The sequence below is a fragment of the Neurospora hispaniola genome (assembly GCF_033458365.1).
Source record: "Neurospora hispaniola strain FGSC 10403 chromosome Unknown B0T23scaffold_4, whole genome shotgun sequence".
Taxonomy (NCBI): Eukaryota; Fungi; Ascomycota; class Sordariomycetes; order Sordariales; family Sordariaceae; genus Neurospora; species Neurospora hispaniola.
In genome coordinates this window covers 3411219-3422539 of record NW_026944409.1, presented here as the reverse complement: position 1 = coordinate 3422539, position 11321 = coordinate 3411219, and the positions used below count along the sequence as shown (strand labels likewise).

The following is an 11321-nucleotide window of genomic DNA, read 5'->3' as shown; positions in this document are numbered from 1 at the left end:
GAAAGTCTCGTCGAAAACCGCTTTAGGACTTGCCCGATGAACGTCAACGAACGACGACGGATATACCGAACGGTTCTGTTTCAAACTTGGCTTCTAGTGTCTTTCTACGGTAATGGTGAAACGAACCAAAACGAGAGACGTGGCATGTGGCATGTGGCATTTGGCATGTGGGATGGTTACAACGGGAGATTGGAGACCTGAAGCCCAAAAGTACGGTACTTGTAGTTCGAGAAGACAGGGCAGGACCTGGGACATGTGCTACCGGAGAGAGGTTCATCATACAAGACCCTTGTGAGGCTAAGAGGGTACGGGAAACCACCGCATCGATGTCCGTATGCGAACGGAGGAAAAAGACCGCCCGTTTCCGTGCTGCTTGCCCGTTTTCTTCGCTACATACCGACCGGACAAGCACTGTACTTGTATGAACAAAGTTCCCGTGGTCTTCTCATGAGTACTAGTACCTAGGTAGATAGCGACTTGAAACATGTCCGCTTCCGCGCGGGCGGTTATCGGATGACGCTGCCGGTGAGAAGTGTGAAGGGGTACGTGACGAGGTGGTTGCATATCGTTGCCAACCTTTTACACGTACATGGATGTAAGAGCAGGAGGTTTGAGCTGAACCAAATGAATGAAACGCATATGGTATCCAAGAAGAAAGATAACGCTGTTGTTCTAAAGTTACAGGAATTGTTGTTGACATACAATCATGGCACAAAATATGTTATATCAAAGAGAGGAAAGGAAACCCAACGCCCATTTTTTTGTCGTCACAACCGCTTGTTTACTCGGCCACCCAAACAGCAGCCATACCCATACCGGTACCAACGCACATGGACGTAACACCAACCTTCTTGCCTGTCCTCTTCAACTCATAGAGAAGGGTAGAAACCTGGCGGGCACCGGTGCAGCCAAGCGGGTGACCGAAAGCAATGGCACCGCCCTTGGGGTTGATCTTCTCCATGGGAATACCAAGCTCGTTAGCGCACCACAAGCACTGCGAAGCAAACGCCTCGTTGATCTCAAAAATGTCGACGTCGTCCTTGTTGATGCCCGTGAGCTCAAACACCTTGGGGATGGCCTTCCAGGGGCCGATGCCCATGAGGAGAGGCTTGACGCCCACGACGGAAGCGGCGACAAACTTGCCGAGAATAGGCTGACCAAGCTTCTCGGCGGTAGAGCGCTTCATGAGCAGGACGGCGGCGGCACCGTCCGAGACCTGCGAGGCGTTGCCGGCGTGGATGGATCCATCCTTGGCAAAAGCCGCGCGGATCTTGCCGAGGGACTCGGCCGTGACACCGTCGCGGATGCCGTCGTCGCGGTCAACTAGGATCTCCTTGGTCTCGCCTGACTTGGGGTCCTCAAACTTGGCCTTGAGCGGGAGGATTTCCTCCTTGAAGAGACCCTCCTTTTGGGCCTTGACGGCCTTTTGGAACGAAGAGGCAGCGAAGGCGTCCTGGTCCTTGCGCGAGACGCCCTTGTCCTTGGCCATGTCCTCGGACAGGACACCCATGGGCACCTTGCAGTTGGCGGCCTCCTTGTGGGACTCGAGCAGGTCCGAGAACTCGGCGACGGCGGCGGGGCCGTAGTTGGTGGACATGGACTCGACACCGGCACCGACACCGACTTCGATCATGCCGGACCGGATTGCGTTGGCGATGTCGACGCAGGCCTGAAGACCCGAGGAGCACTGGCGATTAAGGGTGTGGACGGCGGTGGACTCGGGGAAGCCGGCGACGAGAGCGGCGGCGCGCATCTCGGTGGCACCACCGCCAGGGGCGAGGACGGTGCCGACCTTGATGTCCTCGACGAGGGAGGGGTCGATCTTGGAGCGCTCGATGAGGCCACGGAGGGCACCGGCCATCAGGTCAGCAGCGTGAGTGTCCTTGAAGCCGCCCTTGCCACCCTTGGTGAAGGGAGTGCGAAGAGCGCAGGTGACGACGATCTGCAGGTTGTATGTGTTAGTCGCATCTTGTTTTCTGCAAGTCGTTCGGTTCGATGTGGTCGGTCGTGCTTACATCATCGGCGTTCTTCTGGAGAATCTGGTCACGGCCACCACCGGTCACACCAGCGGAGATCTGGTTGCCGATCTGAGAAAGTCTGTCGAGAGCTGTAGTGGAAGGAGTATCATGTTAACCACCATTTGCTGAGGCCAAAAAGTCGGTTCAGTAATACATACCACCCATTGTGAATGATTATACGACTAGATAGATGGATGAATAAAAATCAAGAATCAACGGCTGCTTGTTGGGTATCCTCTGAAGATTGGAAAGGGCAGAAATGGTTCAGTGGAAGGAAGGGAGGACGGTGTGGAAGGACAGGAAAACAGTGTGTATTGATGCCTATATAAAAGGGGAAGCGGCAAAGGATACGAGACGGGAGAACAGGAAGTAAGAAAGATGGATCGCCAGGTGGTTTAAACCTCGGGATCTCGACTGGTCAGTCCCCAGTCAGTTCAGTTCCCTTGATGCTCCCCCCGTCAGGCAGCGTGCCAACTGAGGTGGTGTGTAACTGGTGGGCGTGCCCTGCGGTGGACGGCGGTAGCACTAACAGACAGAAGCGTGGAGCACCCGCGGCGAGGTGCTGGCTGGCTGTCCAGTGTGGGATGAAATTCCGGGGCGGGAGGCGGCGGCAGGTGATGTCAGAAATGCGCCGAGGCACTGCCGCATTCGGTTTAGCGCCAGACGACAGACGTGTGGAGGAGGGGGTGCGCTGGGGAATGATTGGGGACGGTTGGGGTCGCCAAGAGCGTTGCATCCGCATTTTCAGATTGGTCTGTTTTCTCAAGTCACTTTTTTTCACATGCTTCTCTTTTTCTTGCGTTGACGAGAATGGTTGGGTTGCTTAACAAAGGGCCCATGTTGTGGAATCACTTTCTGTCAACAGCAGTTCCGACAACCGAGAGGCCACACTGGGAATGTCTGAGATGGAATTCAAGATCAACCTGACACTTTCAACCGCCCCTTGTTGGACATTGTGAAGATGGGAATGCTCGTCCAGGGGGGTGGTTGCAAGCATGGAAGTAGGAATCACATGTTGACCGAGCCGGCAGGCCGCTTAGTTGTCAACATTTCCGTCTCATATTAACATCAACAAAACATCGCACTGCGGGAAGCCGTCAACGGTTCGATTCATGCACACGCATATATACAAGTACTGTACAACGTAATTCGGAACGAACCGTTCGGTTGCTGCTCCGACCCCATTCAGATGATTGCTCGAGTCCCAAAATGCCGTTCGCCATGTGCTGCTTCGAGCGGTCAAAAGGCAGGATGAACGTCTGCTTTCAGGTTACAGATGGATGGGATGACGAGAGGTTAGTTAAAGTACCCGTGAACGCAAGGCAACTGAACAACTCCGGACAACTCATCACTGGCAATGTTCACACCTTAATATCAAAATGCAAGGCGGGGAACCAGACAGCATTTGCTTGCGAGAACATCATGCGCATTCATCAACCTAGGTATCGACAATCATGTCAAGCAAAAGCTAACCCTAAATGCAAGCCAATCCCGATATCCAACCCCCCAGCCCCAACACCTTTGTTGACCAAGCCCAGCTTAAGCCTTGCCGTGGTACTTCTTGACCTTCTCAACCTCATCATATGAACCCATAAAGATACCAGCCTTGTCATGGATGTGCTCCGGTACGACTTCGAGCATGCGGTTCATCTTGCTATCGACAGCTTGACCACCAGCTATCGTTTTAACACAACATGTTAGCATCCATCATCATACTTTCATCTGGGCGTGAAAAACGGATGACAAGACTTACCATTCTCAAAAATCATAGCCATGGGCGCGCACTCGTACAGAATACGCAGCTTGCCCTTGGGGCTCTTTTTGTCTGCCGGGTACGCAAACATACCACCGTAGAGCAGCGTTCTGTACGCATCGGCCACCATGGAACCAATGTACCTAGCACTATAAGGCTTTCCGCTGTCCTCCTGGGTTTCCTTCAGACTGTTAAAGTACGCCTTGACGTCATCCTCCCAGTAGAGCGAGTTACCCTCGTTGACGGAGTAGATGCTCCTCTTCCTGGGGATCGTCATGTTGGGGTGCGTCAAGATGAACTCGCCCACGCCCTGGTCGAGCGTGAAGCCGTTGACGGAGCCGCCCTTCATGGTGATGACCAGCTGGGCCGAGGCGCCGTACATGGTGAAGCCGGCCGCCACGAGCTCGGTGCCGGGCTTGAGGATGTCTTCTTTCGTGCCCGTGCTGTCCTCGGCCAGCTTGTGGATGGCGAAGATGGTGCCGACCGACACACCGGCGTCCAGGTTGGAGGAGCCGTCAATGGGGTCACAGGCAACGGCGTAGCGCGCGTGCTTGGCGTCCTTGAAGTAGATTACGTGCTCTTCCTCTTCCGAGACGAGCAAAGCGCACTTGCCCGAGGAGCGCATAGCTTCGATAAAGAGGTCGTTGGAGATGACGTCAAGCTTCTTTTGCTCGTCGCCCGTGGTGTTGGAGGAACCGGCGAGACCTGTGAGGTTTACGAGCGTGGCGCGGCGGATGTAGTAGGCGATGGACTTGAAGGAGAATTGGAGGGCATGGCAAAGGAGGCTTTTGGGGTTTCATGTTAGCTGGTAGTTCTCTTTGACTCTGTTGTTTGCGCGGTCAACAGGAAGGGATTTGGTCCAAGTGATGAATAACATACGTAAAGTCTCCAGTGGCCTCCTTGTGCTTTACTTGCTCCTCGGTGAGGAATCTGGTGAGGGTGACAATGTGGGTGTTCACCTTCTCACCGTCGTTCTCGGCGCCAGCTCCGTTTGTTGTGAAAGTCGACATGGTTAATTATGTGTGTAGGATGTGTTTTTTGGCGAAATTGGTGAAAATGAAGCTTGCTACACTGATCGTGAGAACAAGCTGGCTGTTATTTCGTGGCTAGCTAGATTATGCACTCTGCAGCTGTGGGATGATGTATGCTTCGCGGTCACGAGGATTGACGTTGAACAAAGAGCTCGACTTATACGCAACTATGATGTTTGGTCGTCTGTTCGGTGGATTGGTATTGTTCCGGTGAGGAAGATGGCAAATTCAAAACACTGGTTTGGGTATTTGGGTATAAGATAATGGAAGAAGAGGAAGATTGAGAGTGAGAAGAACAGAGAGCCCGAGGAAGAGGAGGAGGAGGAGGAGGAGCAGCAAGATAAGAAGCTTCCCTTTCAGGTTCAGGTGGAGTGGCAGAAGACGGGAAGAGACGGTCAGACAAGCCAGGAACACGAAAACATGACAGGGGAATGTTCACAAGCCAAGGGGATCTCCTCCATCAACGTGACAGGTTGGTATCCATTCTAGACGAGGAGTTCCATTTTTATGATGGACTGGCTGAAGTGTTCCTGGCGTATGAGAGGGCCTGGAAGACAACATTCAGGCGACGATCACTGATCGTCCGTCCAGGAGTCAACGCAAGCGTAATGTTGCTTTGGAACTCTTCTGGTTGAGGCGTTGAGATGATATCAGGAGGAGCTTTTCCTCCTCTCCAGATGCTACACTACTACAAAGCGACTTCAGTTGTCTGGAAGCTGTCGAGGCAATGGCACAACCCCGGGTTGCAGAATGGGGGAAAACGGGAGCTATGGGACCCCTCATTCGGCCGTCGTCGGTTGAACAAGCGGTTATCGATAATCAGGGACGGGGAGAGCTACCTATGTCCACTCGCTGACTTGTGACATCAGCGACTGTTGGCTGGCCACCCCCCCTCGAGCAGTCTGTGGCTTCTTTGCTTGTTTTGCTTTGTTGTGGTTCTTGTGTACTCGTGGCAAAGCCGAATTAGCCGTCTGCTGATTGCCCACATTACTCTTCAATGACCTGTTGCGAGCTGATGTTTGAGGAGTTTGTGATAAGCCGCCGGCCGAAGGGGAACTTTCCCCGACTGTTTGTTTTTTGCATATGATATGAATGAAGCCAAGATGACGAAGGGGGAGTGGAGGGGTTGCCGAACGACCGGGGGCGATCCAGAAGCCGTCAGGGGCGGGATGACAGGCTGGGCGAGATCCGGGGGTGCGGGGCAACTCTCCATGGTAAATGCAACTGAAGTCCCCCAAAGAAGATTTCCCGGGCCGACGGGACTTGCGCATGGCAATCCCTTTAACGGTGAAAATTTATCCTTTTTTGCCAAGCTCAAAAATGGCCAATCGGCTGGCTCTATTCAATCCACCTATACAGCTGCACCCATGCAGATACCTCATTTCCCCCAGCTTTTGCAGCACAACTTGTCACCGCAGGGTATGCTGTGAGTCCCTGTGGAGTATACCGGGGTAAATCAACCAATGGTTCCTGATCATTTGCTGGCTAACGCCTGCTTGGCGGTGTCAGCAAGTCGCTAAGTACTGCAAGTTCCGAAAGTCTTGGCAGAAAAGGATAAATTTTCACCGTTAAAGGGATGCTTCCCATTTCTGTCGCCTTTGGTGGTGTTCTGTTCAGTTTGCCAACCATCCGGCAATCGGCTCACGATGCTGAGGATTTGTCAACAAACCCGACTACACCGGCAACAAGCCAACGAGAGACGGTCAAGAATCACCAAAGTCCAGAATCTCCATCATCTGACTCGGGGTTTGTACCACAATTACGAATCACTTGATGGCAAATAAAATGAACAACAACACCGCCGGTTGATTACGGAACAGAAACTGTTGTGGCTTTTTCCCTTCCCAAATTTCCCAGTCGTCCTCGTGACCAGCTCCCGGTCTGTGGAATGGAGATCTTTTCGAGCTCAGCTTGGACTTTGGAGACACTTCGGGCGGAGCTTTCCCGTGGTCCGGCAGGCACCTTGACGGCTTACCGGATTCTCTTATCGGACACAGAACCCTAACCCTTTTTATCCAAGTGACGTCGGGGATGTCATTCAGGAGTCGTCCACCATGTTCACGACAACTTTTCGATACTATAAAGAAACATCTCGAAGACTGAGAAGCGGCAAAGCGTGTATACTCTCTGCCTTGGATTTCTAATCCATCAAATCCCGCACATGAGGCTTCCGGTCCCTCAACATCATATGTCAAGAGAGGCCCTTTCCCACGAGAACCTGTTCCATGACAAAACAGGATTTGTTGGAGGCACTTGACAATCTCGGTATCATCATCCGAAGTCAAGATCTGGACGATCAAGCTCAAGGACCAGGCCATTCCAGGGCCTGCTACATGTGACCCACGGGTTCTGCTCAAAAATAACGAGTCATGATTGAAGTATTGACATGTTCCGTGGAATATCTGGGGATATGTGACGAGCTGTAAGTAGGCGGCATGTGAGAGAGGGTACCTCTACCTATGCTATATGGATTAAGTGGATGTTGGCCGCGCCACGAGCTGCCGAAACGGTTAAGAAGGGAAGCCCATATTGGCTATATGGACATTATGATATCGAAAATTCTTGCTTCGATGTCACATCCTCACAGGCCCCGTACCGGACCGACTTTGTCCTGAAGAATACTACCACGACAATGATGATGCTTTAGATGAACCCATTAGTGGTGATTATCAAGTAGTCAGCTACCTACTTGAGGTTCTTTGATTTTCTCGATTCAGTCAGGCTTGAGGAACATTCCATTCTCATTCCTCTTTCCCTTCGACCTTGGCATATCTAGAGTCAGTTCGAAGGCCAGCGACGAGAACTTACATCTTTGGACATCCAAAACTTAAGGCATGGCGCTGTAACACCGACAAGCCCTAGCCATTTCAAGCCACTATCCTGATTTCCTATTGGACAGTAGCATACCTGTCAGTGGTTCATGCCCCTGTTCCCGATCGGACGCCGGCACGGTAAAGGTCTTGGTATCGTCTTGGCGACCAATGCCCACCTCAACTTGTCCTCTTCCCCTCCATTCAACTTGACACTCCTGACAAGACCGCCACTTTATGAATGTGCCCAAATTATTATTTTAGCACAATGTGGCCCATGTCCCCAAGAGGCTGATTGATAGTGGATCAGTTAGCAACCCCGGACTTAACTTCGACGCCATGGGTTACCTGTCTCTTCAGGGGTTCCGGACCCTGGTTATCCTTGTGTAGGTATGTTGATGTTTTGACTATGATCTTTGACTTTGATGTCTCGATATCCAAGCAAGGGAACAGATTGTGTTTATGTCTGAAACGTTGCCAACCTAATGGCTGTCAATAACTAACAGGCCACATACATAGCATGCGAGAGCTTCAGACAAGCACCATTTAGAAGAGAGATAGCCACGCGAAGCGTATCTCTCACCTCAACTACGGGTGAGGTCAGGAACCATGGCGATGAATAACGACTCACCGTACCGCCAAGCGGCAGCCAAACTACCCGTTTATTTTGCCAGTGTTCTACGAAAAAGAAGAGCTCTTCTCTTCGCCGTCTTATTCGCCATCACCATCTTCTTCCTCTTCTCTCCTTTCTCACCCGACATCGCCGGTTCCTATGGCAAACACTCCAGCTCAAGCCCATCCTTCGGGGCGGTCAAAAACCACAATGTCAACGACATTCTGCGATTCATTGACCCCCTCATCGGCACTACCAACGGCGGCCACGTCTTCCCCGGTGCCACGCTGCCCTACGGCATGGCCAAAGCCGTGGCTGACACCGCCTCGCCCGCCGAGAACGCCGCCGGCTTCGTGTCCGACGACAACCCCATCACCGGCTTCTCGCACATGCACGACTCCGGCACGGGCGGCCAGCCCTCTCTGGGAAACTTCCCGCTCTTTGTGCATCCGGGCTGTGTAGACGACGACTACACCAAATGCGACTTCTCCCTTTCTGATCGACCACTCAACCGCGTCCCTGATTCTGTCTATGCTTCACCAGGGTACTTCACCGTGAACATCACCAACGGCGTCAAGGCCGAGATGACCACTACCCACCACTCCGTTCTCTACCGCTTTTCCTTCCCCGGCACAGAGGCGGTGCGCTTCGCCAAAGGCGTGGCGCCTTATAGTCCACTTATCTTGGTAGACCTGGTCGACCTCATGAACAGTCGCTCCAGGGGTAACATCAAAGTTGACCCCGAAACAGGCCGGATCGTGGGTGACGGGCGGTACGGCCCTTCTTTTGGATCAGGGCATTACCACGCTTATTTTTGCGCAGACTTCAAGGGTGCCAAGATTAGGAAGGCGGGGACGTTTGAGTCGAATAAAGCTACGGACGAGAAACAGCTTCTTGAAGGCGTCGGATGGGGGTCGGCGGGTGCTTGGATCCAGTTTGAGAAGCCTGACGAAGAGATGAAGGACTCGATTCTGGCGAGGGTGGGTGTGTCGTTTATGTCCGTGGATAAGGCGTGTGAGAATGCGGAGAGGGAGATGGAGGATTGGGACTTTGAGAGGGTTGAAAGGGATGCAAGAGAGGCGTGGAGGGAGAAGTTGGATGTGGTGATGGTGGATGCGAATGGGACCAGTGAGGAGTTGCAGACTACATTTTGGAGTGGGCTGTATAGGACGTTGTTGAGTCCGCAGAATTATACGGGGGAAAACCCGTTGTGGAATTCGAGCGAGCCGTACTTTGACTCGTAAGTCTGGCAACCAGGAAAGGGGAAACAGAAAGATGCTAACGTCGAGTAGGTTCTACTGCATCTGGGATTCATTCAGAGCTCAACACCCCCTTCTGACAGTCATCGACCCAAAGGCACAAACCGAGATGATCAGGGCCCTGATCGACATCTACAGACACGAAGGCAAACTGCCTGACTGTCGCATGTCCTTTTGCAAAGGCTACACCCAAGGCGGTTCCAACGCGGACGTAGTCATCGCCGACGCCTTCGTCAAGGGTCTCACAGCCGACATCGACTGGAAGACAGCCTACGAAGCCGTCCTCTCCGACGCCGAAATCGAGCCCCGAAACTGGGGTCTCTCCGGCCGCGGCAACCTTGTCTCCTGGCACGATCGCGGCTACATCCCCCAAAACGACGTGGACACGAACGGCACCGGCCCAGCCTCGCGTTCCATCTCCCGCGGCGTCGAGTACGCCTACAACGACTTTTGCATCTCCCTCCTATCCCAGGGTCTGTCCAAGTCCCCCTCTCTCCTCGGTGCTTCTTCTACGTCTTCCGAAGTCGTAGACTCCTCCTCCTCCTCCTCCTCCTCCTCCTCCTCCTCCTACCGCCCCAACATCTCAACCCCCTGGACCTCCCTCACCGCCGACATCACCAAATACCACCACCGCGGCGCCAACTGGCGTAACTACTGGAACCCTTCCGCAAAGGACCTCTTCCGCGACGACCGCACCACCAGTAGTTCCCAGCCTGAAGAACACACCCCCTATCTCTCCGGCGGCCAAAACGCCTCCTCCCTACCAAAAGGCTACATCATCCAATCGCCCTTTGTCGGCTTCCTCCAACCACGCACACTTGCAGGCACCTTCCGCTACCACCCCACCCGCACCTGCAGTCCCATCCAAAACCAGCACTCCTGCTACTACGACACGGCGCTAGACGTCTACGAAGGGTCACCGTGGCTCTACTCCTTTTTCGCGCCGCAGTCCATGTCCACGCTAATCCGACTCATGGGCGGGGCCGAGACCTTTGTCAAGCGATTGGAATACTACCATGAAAGCGGGATCGCCTACATGGGCAACGAACAATCGTTCCTGACCGTCTTCCAGTTCCACTACGCCGGTCGTCCAGGCCTGAGTTCCAAGTGGCTGAGGAACTACATCCCCACAATGTTCAACGCCAGCGTCAACGGCATCCCGGGAAACGACGATTGTGCCATGGGGGCCTTCACCACGTGGGGCATGGGACTGGGTGTTTTCCCCGTTGCGGGGCAGGACGTGTACTTGATTGTCCCGCCGTTTTTCAGGGAGGTAAAGGTGAGGGCTGGGATGGACCTCAAATCATCCTCTCCTTCTCGTGACTACCACTCGGAGAAAAAGGAAGCAAAATGGGCGGTGATCAGAACCGTCAATTTCGATGCTGAAATGCCAGGCAGGAACGGTGGGAACCCGGTTTATATCCAGTCTGCCAAGTTGAACGGGAAGAAATATACCAAGAATTGGATTACGCATGAGTTCTTTGAACAGGGAGGGTTGTTGGAGTTGGTGGTTGGACCGGAAGAAAGTTTGGGCAAGGATGGGTGGGGAACAAACCGAGAGGATTTGCCGCCTAGTTATTATGAGGATGAGAAATTCTGGGAGGAGTGGGAGAGGATGGATAGGGAGAGGACGGAGCGGTGGAAGGAGGAGGAGAAGGCGAAGGAAGAGGGGAATGAGGTTGATGATGGGTATTAAGAAGTACTCTTTTCTTGAGGTGGGGGCATATAGATCCTGATGAAATTTTAGCTGGGTAGTAGGTTACGAGCTGAACTCATCCATGTTGCCTCAGTTGTTGTGATCTCTGTGACGAACGGATGCTATTTTAAACCATAACCA

The 11321-nt window shown here is 53.1% G+C and overlaps 3 protein-coding genes across 3 annotated transcripts; 1 reads left to right on the top strand and 2 right to left on the bottom strand.

Moving 5' to 3' along the window:
• Positions 1 to 672: 672 nt before the first annotated feature.
• B0T23DRAFT_151057 (3-ketoacyl-CoA thiolase) lies at positions 673 to 2309 on the bottom strand. Its single transcript, XM_062832539.1, has 3 exons — positions 2177 to 2309; positions 2016 to 2107; positions 673 to 1942 (listed from the first exon to the last, which is right to left on the bottom strand). Exons 1-3 carry the CDS (start codon positions 2181 to 2183, stop codon positions 782 to 784), a joined length of 1260 nt encoding a protein of 419 aa, XP_062693302.1. The 5' UTR covers positions 2184 to 2309; the 3' UTR covers positions 673 to 781.
• A 1066-nt stretch (positions 2310 to 3375) lies between these two features.
• Positions 3376 to 5007, bottom strand: B0T23DRAFT_151018 (fructose-1,6-bisphosphatase). Its single transcript, XM_062832538.1, has 3 exons — positions 4651 to 5007; positions 3772 to 4556; positions 3376 to 3694 (listed from the first exon to the last, which is right to left on the bottom strand). Exons 1-3 carry the CDS (start codon positions 4779 to 4781, stop codon positions 3558 to 3560), a joined length of 1053 nt encoding a protein of 350 aa, XP_062693301.1. The 5' UTR covers positions 4782 to 5007; the 3' UTR covers positions 3376 to 3557.
• A 3117-nt stretch (positions 5008 to 8124) lies between these two features.
• B0T23DRAFT_150987 (glycosyl hydrolase family 92-domain-containing protein) lies at positions 8125 to 11262 on the top strand. Its single transcript, XM_062832537.1, has 2 exons — positions 8125 to 9465; positions 9518 to 11262. Exons 1-2 carry the CDS (start codon positions 8222 to 8224, stop codon positions 11178 to 11180), a joined length of 2907 nt encoding a protein of 968 aa, XP_062693300.1. The 5' UTR covers positions 8125 to 8221; the 3' UTR covers positions 11181 to 11262.
• Positions 11263 to 11321: the final 59 nt, after the last annotated feature.

Bases quoted from the DNA above. Each gene is read 5' to 3' on its own strand.
- B0T23DRAFT_151057 (XM_062832539.1), bottom strand. The intron at 1,943-2,015 runs GTAAGCACGACC...TACAACCTGCAG, and splicing joins TCCAGAAGAACGCCGATGAT to ATCGTCGTCACCTGCGCTCT.
- B0T23DRAFT_150987 (XM_062832537.1), top strand. From the start codon at position 8,222: ATGGCGATGAATAACGACTCACCGTACCGCCAAGCGGCAGCCAAACTA. The intron at 9,466-9,517 runs GTAAGTCTGGCA...AACGTCGAGTAG, and splicing joins AGCGAGCCGTACTTTGACTC to GTTCTACTGCATCTGGGATT.
- B0T23DRAFT_151018 (XM_062832538.1), bottom strand. From the start codon at position 4,781: ATGTCGACTTTCACAACAAACGGAGCTGGCGCCGAGAACGACGGTGAG. The intron at 4,557-4,650 runs GTATGTTATTCA...AAACCCCAAAAG, and splicing joins GAGGCCACTGGAGACTTTAC to CCTCCTTTGCCATGCCCTCC. The intron at 3,695-3,771 runs GTAAGTCTTGTC...TTAAAACGATAG, and splicing joins GGCTATGATTTTTGAGAATG to CTGGTGGTCAAGCTGTCGAT.